The sequence below is a fragment of the Equus quagga genome, chromosome 1 (genome assembly GCF_021613505.1).
Source record: "Equus quagga isolate Etosha38 chromosome 1, UCLA_HA_Equagga_1.0, whole genome shotgun sequence".
Classification (NCBI taxonomy): domain Eukaryota; kingdom Metazoa; phylum Chordata; class Mammalia; order Perissodactyla; family Equidae; genus Equus; species Equus quagga.
In genome coordinates, this window is record NC_060267.1 from 68,756,032 (window position 1) to 68,778,777 (window position 22,746).

The 22,746-nt window shown below is 36.1% G+C and overlaps 1 protein-coding gene across 1 annotated transcript; it reads left to right on the forward strand.

Moving 5' to 3' along the window:
• The first annotated feature begins 750 nt into the window (after positions 1–750).
• On the forward strand, positions 751–1,710 carry LOC124227731 (olfactory receptor 13C8). Its single transcript, XM_046641607.1, has one exon. It carries the CDS (start codon positions 751–753, stop codon positions 1,708–1,710), a length of 960 nt encoding a protein of 319 aa, XP_046497563.1.
• Positions 1,711–22,746: the final 21,036 nt, after the last annotated feature.

A 22,746-nucleotide genomic window follows, 5' to 3' on the forward strand; every position in this document is an offset into this window, starting at 1 on the left:
AAATAAAAACATTTTCGTAGGCTCCTAACAGTATAGTAGGCTTACTGGGACTAGTGGATGTCAGCCCTACAGCCAGGGATGAAGAATTCACATACATACACAATTCTGTCAGGTAATATAAATGATGCAAAGTAACTGAGAAAAACATGTTAACTGGCAACTAATATTCATGCCCAGTGACAAGCAGATAAGAGAGAGAGGAGGGCACTCTGGTAGAATGGAGAACATGCTTCAAATTCAATGGGTCACTGGTAACTGAGCTCCATGATGGACATGGGTCCAATGTTTTCAAATATTGTAATTTATTTGAAGACAAGGTGAAAGTATAGATTTTTATCCCATTTCTCCTGTTTCTGAAATGTTGACCTCTAATTCAAATTTAAAATATGGTGCAGGAGTCACTGCCAAACAAAGCCCATCTTTCTGCTGCCTCCAGGCTCTGGGGCACTGATTTGCAGTCAATGTGCTAAGAGGCAGAACTAGTAGGAATGGTAATAAACTGGTTTAGGATCCAAATGTCCTATAATCAAATACCTTCTCTCTTAACCCTGAGAAAATCAGGTTAGGATTCCTGCTCTTCTGGCCTGGATTCACAGTAAGAAATTTGTCTCAGAGTTGTATTGTTGCATCCAAATAGAGAACTACAGTAACACAGAAGATAATTCTTAAAAATGAGATCTTGAGACACCATATTAACAAATTTCTGTTCTATCATCTGCAGAGTGCTTTTGGAGAAAGGACGTATGCAATATGGGGAGGACCAATGACTCCATGTTGACAGAATTTGTCCTGGTTGGGCTTTCTGCCCACCCAAAGCTCCAGACAGTTTTCTTCGCGCTAGTTTTGTGGATGTACCTGATGATCCTGCTGGGAAATGGAATCCTCATCTCAGTAATCATCTATGATTCTCACTTGCACACCCCCATGTATTTCTTCCTCTGTAATCTTTCCTTCCTGGACATTTGTTACACAAGCTCCTCTGTCCCACTAATTCTTGACAGCTTCCTGACAGTAAGGAAAAGAGTTTCCTTCTCTGGGTGCATGGTGCAAATGTTTCTCTCCTTTGCCATGGGGGCCACAGAGTGCGTGCTTCTAGGCATGATGGCACTTGACCGCTATGTGGCCATCTGCTACCCACTGAGATACCCTGCCATCATGAGGAAAGGTGCCTACGTGCCCATGGCAGCTGGATCCTGGGTTTCTGGGCTTGTGGATTCAGTGGTACAGACATCTCTCGCAATGCAATTACCATTCTGTGCTAACAATGTCATTAACCACTTTGTCTGTGAAATTCTGGCTATCCTAAAACTGGCCTGTGCTGATATTGCAATCAATGTGATCAGCATGGCAGTGTCAAATCTGGTTGTTCTGGTTATTCCATTGCTGGTAATTTCCATCTCTTACATTTTTATTATTGCTACTATTCTTAGGATCCCTTCCACTGAAGGAAAATGTAAAGCATTCTCCACCTGCTCAGCCCACTCGACAGTGGTGATTATTTTCTATGGAACCATCTTCTTCATGTACGCAAAGCCCAAGTCTAAAAGCTCTGTTGGTCCAGTTAATCAAGACGTTGTTGAGGCCCTCATCTCCCTCTTGTATGGAGTGATGACCCCCATGCTCAATCCTCTCATCTATAGTCTGAGGAACAAGGATGTGAAGACTGCTGTGAAGACCATGCTGGGTAGGAAAAACTCAGATGGAGTATGAATACTGATTTACACTAGGTGACTCAGTATAAAAAGTTTCTGCAGACATGAAATTCAAATAGAGAAAATCACCATACAAAAAACAAATTCACCATGTGTCACTCAAAACTATATACAGAAATATTTTGGTGGTGGTTGTTACTATTAGTTTTGTTCTAATTGCAGAAATAAAACATGTTCATGATTTAAAAAAATACTATTATGGAAATGTAAAAAATTGAAAATTTCTTAGGAAGTCACAGCAAAGCATAAGCACGCTTAAACCTTTAGAAAATAATAAAGGCAAATGGTGTTCCAAAAAGCACTTTGTCACCTAAAATAAGTACATTATTAATAAATCATTCAAAGCTATTATTGATCTGCATATGACATACTGTATATTCATTTTTAACTTGTTCTTTTATTTACTGCTTGTGTTCACCACACGCATAAGCACTGTGGGAGCAGACTTGTGTATTTATTACCTTACAACGTCCCAAAGTTCTAGAATAGAAGATGACACATAGTAGATGCTGAATAAATATATTTTGAACAAATAAATGAACTTCAGTATCTATAAAAGTAGAAATGTATGTCTATCATATCTGAGGTAACAAAGATTATTCAAAAAGAAATTTGATTCAATGTAATATTTTCTAAGTAAACTACATAAGCATTTTGTGATATGAGCTCCCCTAATAAAATACTTATCTTTTCTTTTTTTATGTGATGTGTGTTATATTGTAGAGGAACAGCTGCCACAATTTTCCTGGATTTCGTACATAATGTGACTACGGTAGCTGAAAAGTGCCCTAGTCATGCACCCTAAGTTTTAACCTAATAAAATGGAGGTGGCATGGTAACAGAGAACTCCTCTAGAACTCTGAGATCAGGTTGGAATGAGGACCTCTTTCCTGATTTGGACCATACATCTCCTAATCAGTAGGAGAACTAAACAGAACTGGTAACTGAGAAAAGTTGCAATCAGAGGATAAGAAGTGGCAAAAGAGAAAGAGTCAAGTTGTTCAGTGAACTGAGGAGCTTCAGGGTTTGGAGCCCTGGGGGACAAGACAAAGATGGCACAAAACTGAGATGATCTCTATTGTGTGAAGAGTGTAGCCATGTGGAGCAGTGTCAGAAGCCCCATTTCCATTGAAGGAACTTAGTTAGATATGTGGATAGAGGGAAGCATTCCTTTTTTCCAGCCCTTTGAGGAGTCTATGAGAGTTGAAATATAGAACACAAATCTAAAGTAAAAGAACACAGCTGCTTCCAAATTGTAAAAGTAAGCCCATAATATCTTCCTTTCTTGTTAACAGGTAATTATGGTTTCTTCATAAGATTAAAAAAGTTAACTCATCCATAGCACTAAATAGTGCCGAGGACATCCTAAATGTCCAATAAACATTGGTTGTTTTTTTATTATTAACATTGGGTGTACTTTAATAGGTCATGATGCTTGGAGTAGGCCCAAGATTTTCATCCTTATGTTTTTTGTTTTGTTTTGTTTTGTTTTTTTGAGGAAGATCAGCCCTGAGCTAACATCTGCTGCCAATCCTCCTCTTTTTTGCTGAGGAAGACTGGCCCTGAGCTAACATCTGTGCCCATCTTCCTCGACTTTATATGTGGGACACCTGCCACAGCATGGCTTCACAAGCAGTGTGTTGGTCTGGGCCCGGGATCCGAACCGGCGAACCCCAGGCTGCCAAAGCAGAATGTGTGAACTTAGCTGCTAAGCCACTGGGCTGGCCCCTCATCCTTATGTTTTATGGAGTAATTTTGATGCTGTTAAACCATTGTCTCTCAGCTTCAAATCCACCTTTCTTTGTTCTGGTTTATGAGTTATGATTGGGATACTGAAAGCCACATTTTGCTTTTGTTAGCAGGCTTCTCTTAAATTCATCCAAAAGAGTTGCTAGAGAGATCATGGCTGGTGGAATGAAGATAAGGGACTTGAGCCTCCCTATTTGCTTCTTGTTCCTATCATGGTCACCCCAGCTTTGAGTCTTCACCGTGACAATGATAGCTCCCCAGGTACTTCCAGTACTGGTTTCAGTTTTTATTTCTTCTTCCTGTAACCTAGAACCAGTAGCCTATGAGTGCCACCTCCTCAGAGGTTGAATCTGTTGCTCAGCTTTTACTTCTGGCAAATGAATAGACTTGTCAAGACTGTAGTCTGTCTTGAGGTATCTTTAAAAGCAATGAAATATGCAATTCTCTGCTTGAGAAATGTAGTGAATCAGATAGAGCATAAGCAATACTTTTGGCCAGACTATCATTTTCATACACAACTAAATAACAGAAGGTCCTGGGCAAGACATTTGTATTTCTTCCGCATTTGCCTTCTTGTGTCTAAAATGTAGATTATGAAAATCTCTTTAGTATACTCTAAAATGACATAACAATAATTATATGATCACTTAAAATGAAAACATTTAGTTCACCAAACCCTGAAATACACGTGTGAAGGGATAAACTTAGGACCTTGAGAAAAAGAAACATAAGTAAAACTCTTTTCTTTCAACAGTGCATACCTAGCACCCACCTAAGCTCTCTGCTTGGCACACAGTATACTATTTATATAAATTTGCTGAATTAATGCATAAGTATGTAAATATAAGGAATGAAAAAAATCTTCAGGAGGGTACATAAAGGTTTCCCAAATAATTTATCAAGATCATATTATTGGATCCTCATAAGTCTTCAAGGAGCTAATATTTCCCCAACATTACAGAAGAGAAAATCTAGTTCCAGAAATGCAGAAATATCTGAAGTCACAACCAGGATGTGGGAAGTCTTTGATTTGAATAAAACAATTAACAAACTTAACAACTCAACTATTATGAAATACACATTCTTCTAAAACACATATAGAACATGTACAAAAATTGGTATTTTGTTAGGCTGAAAGCAAGAATCAGCAAATTTCAAAGAAACTATATTAAACAGTCGATATTCTCTTAATTAAATTAAAAGTAAGTAATTAAAATTCTCCATAACCTGAGATAATTAAAACTACTTCTAAATGACTAATGTATAGCAGTCATATTCAAAATATTTAACTTCTATGGCAAGTGCCCTAGTAAGAGAATGAATGCCTGCAATAAACTAGTAATGTGGCCATAGTAATATATGCCAGCTAAGTTCCAGCTTTGCTTACAGTTCGAAGAAAAAATTACAACCAAAAAATTAAAACCAGACCTGAGCTTGTACTCATTGGTATAGCTGTACTATACCAATACATATAACAATTCACAGTTAGTGTCCATTCTGACTGATTGGTAGCTGCGCCATAGTCTTTGTAAAATATTTTCAATAGCAACCCTGCTAAGAAATGAAACATAATTGAATACTGAAAATTAAAATTTACTGGATACAGAAAAAACAAGGTTTTTCCTTTTTTTTTTTTTTTTTTTAAGATTGGCTCCTAGGCTAACAACTGTTGCCAATCTTCCTTTTTTTTTTAAGGATTAGCACCTGGGCTAACTGTTGCCAATCTTTTTTTTATTTCCCAAACTGCATCTCCTCCCCCGTACATAGTTGTATATCTTAGTTGCAGGTTCTTCTAGTTGTGGGATGTGGGACACCGCCTCAATGTGGCCTGACGAGTGGCGCCATGTCCACGCCCAGGATCCAAACCCCGGGCCGCTGCAGCGGAGCGCACGAACTTAACCACTCGGCCACGGAGCCGGCCCCAGGGTTTTTTCTTTTCTTTTCTTTTTAAAGATTGGCCCTGAGCTAACATCTGTTGCCAATCTTTTGTTTTTTCTTTCTTCTTCTCCCCAAAGCCCCCGAGTACATAGTTGTATATTCTAGTTGTAGGTCCTTCTGGTTGTGCTATATGGGACACCACCTCAGCACGGCCTGATGAGTAGTACTAGGTCTGTGCCCAGGATCCGAGCCAGCGAACCCTGGGGCGCCAAAGCAGAGTGCTCAAACTTAAGCCCTCAAACATGGGGCCAGCCCCCCAAAAAACAGTTTTTTTGAGGGAAATGTTCATACTTCAATTCTATGGGAAGCTTGGCTTCATAAGGAAGAGAGAAGGAAAGACACACAAAGAAAAGGAAGATAAGGATAAGGAACTATTTAGAAAATTTGAATGCACACTCAATATGCAAGGCATTGTGCTACATATTCACATATAATTATTTCTTACTAAATTTTCACAATAATCTTGAAATGTATATCTATTTACTCTTAATTTATAGAGGAAGAGACTAAGACTCATAGAAGTTAAGATCATACAGATTTTAAGTGAGAAAGCTGGTTTTCAAACCATTGTCTTGAGTCTAAAGACATTATTTCCTTTACTGCGTACTCTTGAGGAGGGAAATATCCTGAAGTCCATTTGTATCTGAATCAGGAAAATGAATCCAAAAACATTAGAGGGCAAGAAAGCTAAGATATCCTAACTCAATTTAACCTCAGAATTTCTCCACTTAACTGGATATAAAGATGAATTCAGGGGACTATGATGATCAAGTCCTCGGTGATTGTGGCAAAGACCATGAATAAGAGTAGATAATACTTTGACTTGGTCTTGAGCCCAGCATTGCACCATTGTCCTGAGAAACTCATTGATATCCCCTACTGACAAGTAACAGACAGTAATCACCAGGAACCAAGTGTTTTAACCAACCATAAAATTGCTAAATAAACCTAGGGTCATGGGTTTTCAGTGTGATGCACTTTAGGGAAGATGAATTTTTAGTGTGCAAGAATTTTTAGTTTATCAAGGGAAGCAGAAAATACTACAGGTTAGGAGCCTGAATGTAAAGTCAAACTGTTTATATAGGAATCACACCTCCACATCCACATTACTTTAGACTACTGTAGCCTACACAAGTAATATAACTTCTCTGAACCTCAGTTTCTCATCTGTTGTGAGGATTAAATATACCAGTTCATTCATCCACATTTTACAGGACTTCTCTCATTCTATAGAAAGGGCCTTAGTTTGAAATACCAAAGAGTTGGAGGAAAACGGAGAATTCAACTATAACTTGGGTTGCTTGTAGTAATAGTGGATTACCAGGTTGATGGCATCTAGCCAGTATATAAAGATGCATATTTAAACACTAATGATGGACATTCCATTTGATGCTGTAGCTGGTGTGATTTTTGAGGCAAATATTAGTGGTAATCACTTTGCAGTATAAGAGAAAAGCAGAGCAACCATTACTAACCACACTCCACTTTTTAGGGAGGAAAGAAGCAGAAAAACTAAAGGGAGAGGCAAGTAGGCACCCAAGAGGTACAAAGAGAGGCATGGCTATGTAGAGTCACCAAGAACACAAAGGGAGAGCCTCAAGAAGCCTGAAAGGGAAAATCTTAACCCCAAAAAAAGAAATTGGAGATATGGACATTGGCAATAACAGAGACATTAATACGAAGAGAGACTACAGCCCAGTTAGTTCAGGAATGGCTCCTGAAGGGCAGGCTGGAGAGTCACCAGTGGTAAATCTAAAGTTGTCATAGGATCAGTAGAACCCTAAATAAAGATAAAAGAGCAACAAATTTACAGGGAAATTCTTATGACTATCTCTGAACAATACCCATAAGGTTTCCAGAGAAATGGGAAAAAAAAAGGAAGAGCCCTCTTGCCTGTTGCAGTTTAATTAAAAATGAAGCCACCACTTCAATAACTAATGTCTTCTGTAGCTCAGGGAAGGGAACACACTAAACATCACATGTTGCAGACACATTCAATCCTCATAAAATCCTGAAGATATACACGATTTTATACAATAAGGAACATCTAGTCCATAAAAGTTATACAATTTGCCCTAGATCACACAGCTAGGAAGTGGCACACAGGGGATTGGAGCTCTAAACAGACTCCAAAATTCATATACTTCCCATCACCTCATCTTACATCTCAACTTTTTTGACTGCTAAAAGACATTCCTATACATCTCTTTAGCAAATAGACAAAGGACAATTTTCAACTCTATATGACCTCTAGTCACGTAAAACATGGTGGTTCCGAAGAGCCAGCCAAACTAGGAAGACATCATTTCTTTTCTACTGCTATCTCATAGCCTGGCAATCTCCTCTCACAAGAATATAAAACACAGTCTGATATTTACAGTGAGCAGGGAGCCACATCTCAGATAACATCATTAAAAGTTGACTGACCTACTTCTGTCATATTAAGGTACAAATAGGTTACATAGGGATGGGATCCCATGTGCTTGCAACAGGCTACAGTCAGGTTTGTTAAACTAAACTTGTAACTTTTTAACAACAACACTCTTCTCGTCACAAGTTATCTAGAGGGAATCTGGTGCTGTTCCTAGGGCAGTCATTTCTCCTCCTTAGTTAAAACTAAACTGGAAAGAAAAGAGTATATGAGATCATCATGTGGAAAATTCTAAGAGTGGAGTCATTTGATTCTGTGGAGAGAAAGCACTCCTCTATGCACTGCCATCCCTCTGTTGTTCATAAAATGCAATCAGACAGGGCAAAGAAGACATATTCTGATGAAAACAAGTAGAGAGTCAGACGTGATAAACTGGTAGGAAAGGGAATATGATAGCACAGGCATTTTGTTTGGTCTCATAGAATTAAAGAGATTTGTCACAGTCCTCACCCCTCCATATTGCTTTAGACCCAGCTTGTTTTACTCAAGTACATTCATTGCATAGCACTGAAGACATTTGAGTTTGTGACTCCCAGAAGACATGAAATCATGCAGAAAATCCATTTTCATCCTAGGAAATTAATTGAGGGCTCAAATAATTAATGCTGTGATTTTAAAAAAAATCATTAAAGTTGTTTAGAAATAGAATGATCTAACTTTTGAAATGGAGAGTTCTTTTTTATCCAATAATCATATAAATGTAGGACAACCATGGGTCAGGACACTATAAAGGAGAATCCTGAGGAGGCTTCTCTTGCCTAGAGTAGGATTTAGTAAGTATTAAGAATTTTTTTATAACTCTGAATTTACGTTACCTACAATCATATTTATATACGGCACAAAAACTCAACTGAGGGCCAATAAGATAATAAATGGCAAGTAAACAAAGAATGGTAAATAAATAATCAAACTAATCAGCACACTTTTGTAAAAAGACTGTTCATCACGTTGATTCAGAATCACTATGGAATAGTCATGACCATTCCCAAATATCAGCCTGTTTTATTAGGGTTCTTTTGGGGGATACAGATGAACAAGCTATTTGTTCATCTGCATCTAGATATGTGAGCATCTATTACAGAAATTTTAATATGTGAATGCCCAAGTTTTCTAACAGTGGTTGTAGGATCATATATCCATAAGATGATCCATTGAGAGTATATTTGTACTGAATATAATACAAACATGTAAGGACACTAGGGTTGATCAAACCACCTGATCTTTTCTTGGGGACTTTTCACGATTGCTCAAATGTGCAATGTAATTTTAGAGAACTCATATTTGAAAGTCTCAAATAACTACGTCATTTTTCACATTATCTAGCACTCATCACAACTAAAAATTTATCAGTATCTGGTAGCATTGGACACAGGCATCTGCAGTGAGAAGGGAATCAAGCCATGCTGACCTGCCAACTGCTGTGTTCCTGTCATACCCTGCTCTTCACCCACCTCCACTTCACACAAAGCTCCAGGAAAAGTAAAACGCGCCATCTTAGTCCTGGCTGCAAATGAAACAGCCAAAGATGAGCATGGGAATGACAGCCCTGACCCTTAAAAGTATGAGCTCTGCTTCTTGCAAATATTTTCCACTTGGTTTTTTATGAACCTGTGCTGCAGGTGAAAGTAGAGAACATGTAGTCAGACTGCAGCATCTTCTCTCATCTTAAGACAAACTTTAGTATCCAGAAGATAATCCCCACAAGATCTCAAGTTGTGGCCATTTTATTGTTAGTATGAATGTGAAACTGGGCCCTGACGAGGGATGATATTCAAAAAAATAATTAACAAATAAAGCATAGGCATGAACAAATCAGAACAGAAATCCAGCTGGAATTACATATTAGGCTCTAAGCAGAGCAGTGGTTTGATCCACATCACATTTTAAGAAGATCCCCAATGCTGCTGTCTGGAGAACATACCGAAGGAGGCGAGAGAGAAGCTGAGAGACCAGTTAGGAAGCTAGTGCAGAAATGCGATCTCTCATGACTTGTCAGAGCTGTGCTTTTACTCATCTCTGTGTCCCACGGCTTTTTGGTCTGCCAGTGTGCAGTTGAATTCAATTGACTTGAATATACTTATCAAGGAAAAGAGCTTTCTCTAATTTAGATGGAATTATCTTAAATGACTTGTCAAGACTTTGCGTAATCAAATTCCATACATTATACAATTTTGCCTCTCACAAACAATTCATATTTTCCCCAACTCATCAAGGAATAGATTCCACTCTTTGGTGACAGCGATTCATTTTGATACTCTTTCTATTGACTTTTATAGCTTCATATTGAAGCAGAATGATTACACCTGTTTTATTTATCAAAACCAACTGGAAGTGATCATTTGTAGCATCAACAGGAGGCAAACTGACTCATGTTCACCGATTTGCAATCAAATATAATACCACTGTCTTTTATAGACTGCCTATTAAATACCAAGAACCATGATAAGTACTCTTTATCATATAACAGCCCTACAAGGTAGTGATAATACTGATTTTACATCTTCAATAGCTTAGTCAAGGTCAGTAAGCAACAAGTCAGGAAAATGGAGTCCTAACACATATGTATCCAACTCCAAAGCCATTCTTTTTCTATAATAGCAAGATGCTTATTTGAAATTATCAATATAATTAGAGTAGCAAGCACTTTTATTGAGTACCTACTATGTATCCATAACTATATTAAATTCTTCATATGCATTGCCTCATTACTTCTCAGACTAACAATTTCAGGTTTAAATTTCTAATTTCTTCATTTTACAGACATGGAACCTGAGATTTAGAGAGGTGTAGTGACTTCGCTGAGGTCATAGAGGTAGTCTTTGACAAAGCTGGGCTGTCTAATTCCGGAATCCAATGTTCTCAACCACCTCATTCTTCTGCCTCCTAAATGACAGAGAATGCTTTGCTCCCGTAGACTCAGGCAAAGTCAGTAACCAGAAACATAATGCAAAAGAGCGATCGTTATTTACAACAGAGAATCTCACAACACTAATTCTCTTCAGCAATACATGTTCTTAATTATTTTAGCAAAACACATGGGGAATGGCTGAAGGAACAAAGAATTGTAGCCTGGTACAAGAAAGACTCAGAAACAGCAATCATCTGTAAATGAAACTTGAAATGTTGTCACAAAAAAAAGGAGTATATACTTAGTTTTTGTTGCTCTACATGGAAAGATGAGAGTTGCATACAGAGTTATATATAGAGTTAAATGTGAAGAACTTTCTAATAATGAGAATTGTCCAAAAGTAACCTATGTAGCCTCAAAAAGCGTTCTAACCATCACTGAGTTTGGGGACAGAAGCAAGAGAAACACCAACCATATTGTACATACGTTTCTGTTATCTCAAAAGGGTTAGAACTTGATTAATTTTAAGATAATTTCTAGCTTGTAGATTCAATAGTTTAGACTTTGACTATTTCACTGGTATAATTGTATAAGAGTATGATTTAATTATCTTCACATCCACTTTCATAATTTGTTATGAAAGTGATTGAGATTATCCCAAAAATAAATAATATATAACCACTTCTCTTAAAGAATACATTATAATTATTATTGTAGCATTGTTTATAATAGTAAGAAAAACTGAAAGCAGGTAAATGCCCATTATTTGAGAACATATTAAATAAATCTTGAAACACGCATATAATAGACTACTATGTAGCCATTATAAATATGTCTTCCTCTGAGTATTTGATGATATGTGAAAAACTACTTATGCTATAGTGTTAAGTGTAAGAAGATACAAATTACAGATAAAGGTAAAAATTTTATCACCTATAATATAATGCTTCTCATGTTTATCTTTAAAATTTTGGGACCTATAGTTTTCCATCTACTGTGTCCAAGTTCATCTCAATCTTGACCATAATGCCTGGCCCATAACAAGTGCTCAATAAATACTTGGTGAATGAATAATAGGGAAAAAGGCATGACACATTTTTAATAAAGTATTTTGGAAAATGTATTTAATATTTTTAAAATATCGGTCTGTTCTATGTCTTAGATATATAACCACATATTCTGATGAAACAATAAAAAACTCATCATAGCAAAAAATTCATATTTTTTTCAGGAATCATGTGAAAATCTTATCTCAATGAAAATTTTAAAATCATGTCAAAAATGAGAAGGAAAACCACAAGGTAGAAAAGTATTTGCAGAAAATGTGAAGAGCAAAGTGTTAATCTATTATGAGTTCATGCAAATTAAGAGGAAAACTATCAAAATACCAGGAGACAGTTAAGTAAAGGATGTGGATGGACAACAAAAGGGAAAGTAAAAGTAATAAACAAACATTGAGGAAATGTTCAATCTAACTAGCAATCACAGAAATGAAAAACTAAAACAAAGTAATGTTCTATGCAAATATAAAAGAATAAACACCTTCTCAATTTCTAGAAAATATATGAAAAATGGTCTGTGCAAATACTTCATTTGCAGTGTAAAGCGTTCATTTCGGGAAAAATTATTTTGCATGCGTATGAGAATTCTCCATTCACATCCTTTCATTCTATTGTCCTATCTCTAGAGGTTTACCTTAGTTATTTCCAGTAGAAAGAACAGCATTATGGTCATTATATCAAAATCACAAAAAATTAGAAACAAATTACAATATCCAATAATATTAAAATTGTAGGCTAGATTATAGTAATTCCACTTATTAAAACAGCCTTACAAAAACTATGAAAAATCACGAAAATTATTGCTATAAAGTGGCAAATACTAATTAAAATTTATCTATACTACAACTATACTAGAATAAAGAAAAGTTGTGTGTGGTGTAGAGTTAACAGACATATGAAAAATGAAAAAGCTTAAACAGGTGGAATGACTCATTTAGGATTCTGTTTGGATTGGTCTAGTGTTAACTGTGGAATACAAAGAAAAACAAATTCTTGGGGAACATTTAAAATTTCTGAGAACTTTGGGACATACTCTGATTCCAGCCCCAATTTAGGTTGAGGCCATCTAATACAGACGAATTCAATGAGTACTCTGAGACATGTATGGCTAGAGAAAATTTTCCTCAAGTCAAGATAATTGGGTCTTTGGAATGTGCAGAAGTCAGGGACTTTGTCTCTGGAGAATCCTGTCTCTGACACACAACCTTAAGGACTGAAGAAGTTTGTAAAAGTAAGTGTAAACTTGGCTTCCAAAAAAAGCTGGGTCTCTCTGGAGTAACTGTTAACTTTATGACAAATCATGGGAAACTAGAGTTGCATCATTGATCATTACTTTTAATACATTTTATTGACTTGACACACTCTTAAGAAGATTCATCTACAGACAAATTCTCTGATTGTGGCTGTTCTTTCTTATATTTCTTTTTAGGAAGGAGGAGCAACCATCTTTCAAATTGAGAATCTTTTGGTCTAATCTGAAAAATGTAAATGAAATTCAAATTCCTAGGAATTTTTCTATTATTTAATAGAATGGAATGGTGTGGATGATTTTAAAACTCAGTCAAGAGGTAAGAGAAAGAGAGAAGTTTTTATTAAAACCATTTCAAAAGGAAAACATCCTATCAATAAATACAAAGATTTTTGAGTTGAGGTGATCATTGCTCATGGGATTTTGAAAAATATATATAAATATAAATTTAAAAATACAAAAAACCCAGGTATCATCTCCAAGACAAAGATATTCTTTAATTCTTCATTCTGATTCTATAATAGTCCATGAAAAAGACTAGTAAGCAAGACAGAGTTGTTTGCAGTGCAACAGACCGTTGTAAATAATAGGCTAATGGCTACTGTATTTAAGTATCTGGTTTACTAAACTTTTAGGTACAAATTATCTAGAGAAAGAGCTCATGGTGACATACATTATTCACATACAAACTGTGCCCAATAAAGGTTTGAGGAAACAAGTAATTAAAGGTGTTTATGATAAAAATTGAATTAGAAACAAAAAATATGTAACTGCAGGCAGAAGCAACTACCTGAGTGTTAGTTTGAGGCCCAGGTAGCCAGGCCAAAGGAAAAAATATTCTCGTTTATATGATAAATCAAGTAACACTACCCTGGACCATAATTCTCCACACTACACCCAAAAGGAATTTGGGGCATATTTGTCATTTGAACTCATTATTGTGGATAATGTTGTCATAAATGGAAGACAATCAATGTCTTCCATTTTTTCAAAAGAAGTAAACATATTTTTATATGTATATTATATGGATCCTTGGTGAAAATTAAGTGCATCCTATTAAATTGTGGCTTTATTAAAAAAATTTATAAATAAGTAAACATTGTAATATAGTGGTAAAAATGGGGACTTGCAGATCATAAACATAAGATTTTAAATCATAGTTCTGGTATTTACCAACTATAAGATATTGAAAATTGTATGTAACCTTCAAAAATCTCAAATTAATTTCCTTATAGGTAAAATTTTCATAATATTTAGGCTATTTTGAAGATTAAATGATAAAAATTATATGACGTTCCTAATACATACTAGGATACTAGGACCACATGTTGTCAATTACTCTTCTTAGAGTGAGCTAAAATAATACATCTTTCCTTATGGTATATTAATTGAAGATTAGAATTCACAAAATGAATAAGTCAAGAGTTGGCAAGTCCATTAATCTTTGTGCAATATCAGGTGTGTTAATTGATCTTTTAGAAGAGCTGTAGAGGATAACAAGATTATTTTCTCTAGTGAGAATTTAGAATATGATGGTGTGTGTTTTTCATTGAAAAATCTTGTTGCTTTAAATATTAGATCTTCAAGTAGCTAAGTTAATAAAACAAAACAAAACAAAAGGCTTATAGGAAGTTAGAGAGCTTGACTTATGACATGGATAAAAAATCACAAACTTTCCTTAGGTACAGACCTAAGGAAATATGAAAACAATGCCCGGATGAAGTCCCAATGCCCGGATGAAGTCCCAGAGCATTGAACCACAGAGTGCTTATTTCTTACAAAAGACCATGGGTTGGAAGACAGTAATTAGAAGATGGCCAGGATCCAGGCCAGTTCAGAGCCTTTACAAATAAGAATTTCATCTTCTGGGGGCCAGCCCGGTGGCGCAGCAGTTAAGTTCGCACATTCTGCTTCTCAGCAGCCCAGGGTTTGCAGGCCCGGATCCCGGGTGCGGACATGGCACCGCTTGGCAAAAGCCATGTTTTGATGGGCATCCCACGTATAAAGTAGAGGAAGATGGGCATGGGTGTTAGCTCAGGGCCAGTCTTCCTCAGCAAAAAGAGGAGGATTGGCAGCAGTTAGCTCAGGGCTAATCTTCCTCAAAAAAAAAAAAAAGAAAGAATATCATCTTCTAGTGACAATTCTGTTCTAGCCATCAATGGTCTGTGACTTCTTTTGAGATCATATGACTAAGTCAAGAACTCAAGTTCTTTATCTTGATCTACCTCCTAAAAAACAATAAACACTGTGACCTGGAAGATTTTGAGAATAGGGATTATGAGTGTTCTAGGTCCACCAGCAATAGCGGGTTCCTATGGATAACTGACAGGGCACACCAGTACAACTCAGCCTCAGTGTGTCGTTCTAGACACCTAAGACAATCACTCTACTATTTAAATTGTTTTCACATTTTTTACTCAAGAGTTAATCTTCCTAACATAATTGGACACCTGCTTCAGTGGTTTTCTCCTTTTTTATTATATTTCTCATTTATGTACTTTTATTTTAGGAATTTGAGTGATTCAGAAAAGTCGAAAAAAGTTCTCTAAGATAATCATTAATGTTTTGAATATTTCTATCCATTCTTTCTATTCTGTCTAGGTTTTCTTGTTTTGGTTTTGAAAAAAAGTGCTGTAACTGTTGTTTTCTTTCTGTTTTCACTTAATCATTTTAACAAATTTTAAACATCTCTTTTGTGTTAATATACACTTCTCAAAAATGCCATATTAATAGGTGCAAAATGGCCCATCAAATGAGTGTGTTGTGATTATTTAACAATTTCCCTAGCATTAGCCAAGAATGAAAAACTATTTTAAAATATAATAGCCAATAACGGCAAAGATCTAGTAAAAAAGGGATTATCCAATAGACAGATCCAAATCACAGATGGAAAGTGATTTACTAGAAACTATCATAAGTCTCAAAAATCTTCATTCCCTTGTTCCCAGATATTTAGAATCCATTTTAGGGAAGTAAACAAATGGAGAAAAAATTCCAAGTTCAACACTGTTTAACAGAGTGTTTGTTGATTGCTTCTTAAAAGTTACACTTAGCATTGCAAGAGGAATGAAAATAATTTCCTCTATACTGTCCTTTATTCTTTTTTTCCTCCCAGTAGAAAGTGTTAAAGGGGATTGGTGGTTTCTCTTGTAAATGTTTACAAGTGAAATTTTTTTTGCAGCAACTATCTAGGGGCTGTTAGGGTACCAAACGCAGAGCATAATTATTTTCTGCAAGGCATTTCCAAATGGGAACCAACTTTTAGGAGATTGCTAGAAAGGAAAAGACAGGCATGGTTCACATCATCCCTGCAAAAACTTTGGTATGGACCCTAGATGCTGCTTCAAAGCCTCTATCAGAATCTTATTCCCAGACTGAGTAGGGTGATATGTGCCCCTACAGTCAATCAAATTCCAATCTTAATACCAAACAGAAGTATATCGGGCCTACCCAACCCTTCCTACCCTCTTTGGAATGTGTGCCTAAAAAGTAGCTTATATTTGTAGCATATTTTAAGCTACAAAGCAGCTTAAAATAAATAAGAATCCTCCTCTCCATAGCCAATATATATATAAGCATTCTATTATGCTGATTAAATTGTCTCACCATTGTAAAGTGGAGTTTTCATAGAAAGCAGCATAACCTGTTGGCGAATGAATATCACAGACAGAAATGGTAAATCCTATACCAGAAACACAGCCATTTTTTTAATTGAGGTCATGATGGTTTATAACATTGTGAAATTTCAGGTGATATTATTATTAATCAGTATTCTATATAGACTGCATGGTGCTCACCACCAATAGTCTAATTTTTATCCGTTACCATACATATGTGTCCCCTTACTCCTTTTGCCCAGCATCCACCCCCACTTCTCTCTGGTAAATACTAATCTCTTCTCTTTGTCCATGTGTTTCTTTATCTTCTACACATGAGTGAAATCATGCAGTGTTTGACTTTCTCTGTCTGGCTTATTTTGCTTAATGTAATACCTTCAAGGTCCATCCATGTGTTTGCAAATGAGACAATTTTGGGTTTTTTAATGGCTGAGCAGTATTCCGTTGTATATATATACCACATCTTCTTTATCCATTAGTCAATCAGTGGGCACTTGGGTTGTTTCCATGTCTTGGTTATTGTGAATAATGCTGCAATGAACATACATGTGAGTAAGTCTCTTTGAATTGTTGATTTCAAGATCTTTGGATAAACACCCAGTAGTGAGATAGCTGGATCATATGGTGTTTCTATTTTTAATTTTTGAGAAACCTCCATACTGTTTTCCATAGTGGCTGCAGCAGTTTGTATTCCCACTAGCAGTGTATGAGGGTTCCTTTTCTCCACATCCTCTCCAACATGTGTTATTTTTTGTCTTGGTGATTATAGCCATTCTGACAGGTGTAAGTTGATACCTCATTGTAGTTTTGATTTGTATTTCCCTAATAATTAGTGATATTGAACATCTTTTCTTTTCACATACCTGTTGGCCATCTGTGAATCTTGTGTGTGTGTGTCTGTGTGTGCGCGGCACGTGAGGATGATTGGCCCTGGGCTAACATCTGTTGCCAATCTTCCTCTTTTTGCTTGAGGAAGATTGTTGCTGAGCTAACACCTGTGCCAATATTCCTCTATTTTATGTGGGATGCTGCCTCAGTGTGGCTTGATGAATGTTGGTAGGTCTGTGCCCAGGATCCGAACATGTGAACCCCAGGCCTGCTGAGGCAAAATGTGCGACCTTAACCATATGACACAAGGCTGGCCCCAACCATCTGTGTGTCATCTTTGGAAAAATGTCTGTTCATATCCTCTGCCAATTTTTGTATCAGGTTGTTTGTGTTTTTGTTGTTGAGTTGTATGAGTTCTTTATATATTCTGGAGATTAACCTCTTGTCAGATATATGATTTGCAAATATTTTCTCCCAGTTGGTGGGTTGTCTTTTGGTTTTGTTCATGGTTTTCTTTGAAGAAGCTCTTTAGTCTGATGTAGCCCCACTTGTTTATTTTTTCTTTTGTTTCCCATGCCTGAGTAGACACGATATTCAAAAAGATGCTGGTAAGACCGATGTTAATGAGTGTACTGCCTATATTTTCTTCTAGGAGTTGTGTGGTTTCAAGTCTTACATTCAAGTTTTTAATCCATTTTGAGTTAATTTTTGTGTATGGTGTAAGATAATGGTCTACTTTCATTCTTTTGCATGTGGCAGTCCAGTTTTCCCAAAATCATTCATTGAAGAGACTGTCCTTTCTCCATTGTATGTTCTTGGCTCCTTTGTTGAAGATGAGCTGCCCGTAGATATGTGGTTTTATTTCTGAGATTTCATTTATGTTTGATTGATCTGTATGTCTGTTTCTGTGCCAGGACCACGCTTCTCTGCTTACTATAGCTATGTACTATATTTTGAAGTCAGGGATTGTGATGCCTCCAGTTTTGTTCTTTTTTCTCAGGATTCCTTTGGCTATTTCGGGTCTCTTCCTGTTCCCTATGAATTTTAGGATTCTTTGTTCTATTTCCATGAAGGATGTCATTGGGATTCTGGTTGGGATTGCATTGAATCTGTAGATTGCTTTAGGTAATATGGGCATTTTAACTATGTTTATTCTTCCAATCCATGTGCATGGAATATCTTTTCATTTGCTTACATCATTTTTTTTATTTATCTCAATAATATCTTATTGTTTTCAGTGTATATGTCTTTCACCTCCTTGGTTAAATTTATTCCTAGATATTTTATTCTTTTTGTTGCAATTGTGAATGGGATTGTTTTCCTGAGTCCTCTTTCTGCTAGTTCATTCTTAGAGTATAGAAATGCAGCTGACTTTAGTAAGTTGAATTTGCACCCTGCAACTTTGCTGTAGTTGTTGATTATTTCTAATAGTTTTCCAATGTATTCTTTAGGATTTTCTACATATAGAATCATGTCATCTGTAAATGGTGAGAGTTTCACTTCTTCCTTTCCAATTTGGATACCTTTTCTTTCTTTTTCTTGTCGAATTGCTCTGGCCAAAACCTCCAGTCCTATGTTGAATAAGAGTGGTGAGAGTGGGCACCATCATCTTGTTCCTGTTCTCAGAGAGATGGCTCTCAGTTTTTCACCATTAAGTATGATGTTGACTGTGGGTTTGTCATATAAGGCCATTATTATGTTAGGTACTTTCCTTCTATACCCTTTTGATTAAGAGTTTTTATCATAAATGGATATTGGATCTTGTCAAATGCTTTCTCTGCATCTATTGAGATGATCATGTGATTTTTATTCCTCAATGTATTAATGTGGTGTATCTGCAGATATTGAACCATCCCTGCATCCCTGGTATAAATCCCACTTTATCATGGTGTACGATCCTTTTAATATATTGCTGTATTTGGTTTGCCAATATTTTTATTGCCATATATGTTCATCAGTGACCTTGGCCTGTAATTTTCCTTCTTTGTGTTGTCCTTGTCTGGTTTTTGGATCAGGGTGATGCTAGCCTCACAGAATAAGTTAGGAAGCATTCCATCTTCTTCAATTTTTCATAATAGTTTGTGGATAGGTATTAAATCTTTGAGTGTTTGGTAGGATTCTCCAGAGAAGCCATCTGGTCCTTGACTTTTGTTTTGGGGGAGGTTTTTGATTACAGTTTCAATCTCTTTACTTGTGATTGGTCTATTCAGATTCTCTATTTCTTCTTGATTCAGTTTTTGGAGGTTGTATGAGCTTAAGAATTTATCCATTTCTTCTAGGTTATTCAATTTGTTGGCATATAGTTTCTCATAGCATTCTCTTATTATCCTTTGTATTTCTGTGGTATCTGTTGTAATTTCTCCTCTTTCATTTCTAACCTTATTTATTTGAGACTTCTCTCTTTTTTTCTTAGCCAATCTGGCTATGGGTTTGTTAATTTTGTTTATCTTCCCAAAGAACCAGCTCTTAGTTTCATTGATTATTTCTACTGTTTTTTTTTTGTTTCAATTTCATTTATTTCCACATTAATTTTTATTATTTTCCTCTTTCTGCTGACCTTGGGCTTCATTTGTTCTTCTTTTTCTAGTTCTGTTACATGCAGTTTAAGATTACTTATTTGAGATTTTTCTTTTTTGTTGAGGTATGCCTGTATTGTTATGAATTTCCCTCTTGGAACCACTTTCCCCATATCCCAAAAGAGTTGGTATGATGCATTTTCATTTTCATTTGTCTCCAGATATTTCTTGATTTCTCCTTTGATTTATTCATTGATTTGATGGTTGTTCAGCAGCATGTTGTTTAGTCTCCATATATTTGTGTCTTTCCCAGGTTTTTTCTTGTAGTTGATTTCTAGTTTCACAGCATTATGTTCAGAAAAGATGCTTGATATGATTTCAGTCTTCTTCAATTTACTGAGGCTTGCCTTGTTTCCCAACAGATGGTCTATCTTTGAGAATGTTCCATGTGCACTTGAGAAGAATGTGTATTTTGCTGTTTTGGGGGGATGTAATGTTCTATATATATCTATTAAGTCCATCTGGTCTAGTTTTTCATTTAATTCAATTATTTTCTTCTTTACTTTCTATCTGGATGATCTAGCCATTGATGTAAGTGGGATGTTGAAGTCCCCTACTATTATTGTGTTGCTGTTGCTTTCTCCCTTTAGGTCTGTTAATATTGCTTTATGTACTTCGGTGCTCATGTGTTAGGTGCATGTATATTCATAAGTGTTATGTCCTCTTGGTGGAATGTCCCTGTTATCATTATATAATGCCCCTCTTTGCCTCTCATTTTCGTTTTTATGTTAAAGTCTACTTTGTCTGATATAAGTATGGCGACACCTGCTTTCTCTTGTCTGCCATTTACTTGGAATATCATCTTCCATCCCTTTACTCTGAGCCTGTGTTTGCCCTTAGAGCTGAGATGTGTTTCCTGAAGGAGGCATACTTTTGGGTCTTGTTTTCTAATCCATCCTGCCATTCTGTGTCTTTTGATTGGAGAATTCAATCCATTTACATTTAGAGTGATTATTGATATATGAAGGCTTAACACTGCCATTTGATCTCTTGTTTTCTGGTTGTGCTATATTTCCCTTGTTTCTCTTTCATGTATTTCTGACTGACATTTCAGTTTGGTGATTTTCTGTGGTGGTTTTCTCAGTTTTCTCTTTATTTATCATTTGTGTCTCTGTTTTGATGCTTTGTTTAGTGGTTACCATGAGTATCATATAAAAGTTCATATAGATGAGATAGTCCATTTTCTGATAGCCTCTTATCACCATTAGCCTAATCAGTTTCCATCTCTTTCCTCTTCCCTAAGTTATTGTCACAAATTATTCCATTTTGTGCTGAGGCTTTGTCAAGAAAATGAAGCATTTATCATTAGTTTTGATGCTATTCTTCCCTTTATCTTTAATGTTATTATTGTTTGCTAACCTATTCTGATAGAAAGCTGCAAAATTCTAATTTTGTCTATTACCTTGCTCCAGGTTTTGTAAAACTTTTCCTTTTTGCTTCAGGTATGAGGGCATTCTTTTCTGTTTGTTTGTTTGTTAATTTTTATTTTTTTCAGATGTACATCATATTTCGAATTCTGTATACATTACATCATGTTCACCACCCAAACACTAATTATAGTCCATCACCTCACATGTGAGCCTAATCACCCCTTTTGCCCTCCCCCCTCCCCCCTTCCCCAAAAGGTAACCACCAGACCAATCTCCAATGCTATGTGGGGGTTTTTTTTTGTCGTTTTTATCTTCTACTTATGAATGAGATCATATGGTATTTGACTTTCTCCCTCTGACTTATTTCACTCAGCATAATATCCTCAAGGTCCACCCATGTTGTCAAAAATGGCCGGATTTTGTCATTTCTTATGGCTGAGTAGTAGTCCATCGACGGCATTCTTGATAATCTCTTGTGGAAGGGTTTTGGAGCAACAAACTCCATCAGATTGTTGCCTATTCGAGAAACTTTTAATTTCTCCAAAGTATCTGAAGTATAGTTTCACTGGATAGAGTATTCTTGGATGAAAGATTTTGTCTTTCAGTATTTTGAATATATCATTCCACTCCCTCCTGGTCTGTACGGTTTCTGCTGAGAAGTCTGCTGAAAGCCTGATAGGGGTTCCTTTATAGATTATTCTCTTCTGCCTTGCTGCCCTTAATATGTTTTCTTTGTCATTTACTTTTGCCAGTTTTGCTAATATACACCTTGGAGAAGGTCTTTCTGCATTGATGTAATTAGGGGTTCTATTTACTTCCTTTACTTGTAATTCCAGTTCTTTCCCCCAGGTTTGGGAAGTTCTCAGCTATTATTTCTTTGAACAAGCTCTCTGCTCCTTTTTGCCACACTGTCCCCATGGACTACCTATAATTCTTTGTTGCATTTCTTAATTGAGTCAAATATTTTTCAGAGAATTTCTTCATTTCTTTTTAGTCTTAGTTCTCTCCTCCTCCACCTGAACCATTTCTGTATTTCTGTACTCTAAACTACTAATTCTGTTCTCCATAACATCAGCTCTGTTTTTTAAGGTTTCTAGATTGTTTTATATCTCATTCATTGTGTTCTTCACCTCCAGAATTTCTGTTTGGCTTTTTCTTTAGAGTTTCAATCTCTTTGGTGAAATATTTTTTCTTCTCACTAATTTTACTTCTGAGATCATTGAACAATCCTTCTGAGTTTTCTTGTGACTTACTGAGTTTCTTTATGATAACTATTTTGAATTCTCTGTCCTTTAGATTGTGAATTTTCTTATCTTCAGGATTGGTTTTTATCTTGTCATTTTCCTTTTGATCTGGAATATTAACGT

Coding starts and splice junctions, on each gene's coding strand:
- LOC124227731 (XM_046641607.1), top strand. CDS start 751: ATGGGGAGGACCAATGACTCCATGTTGACAGAATTTGTCCTGGTTGGG.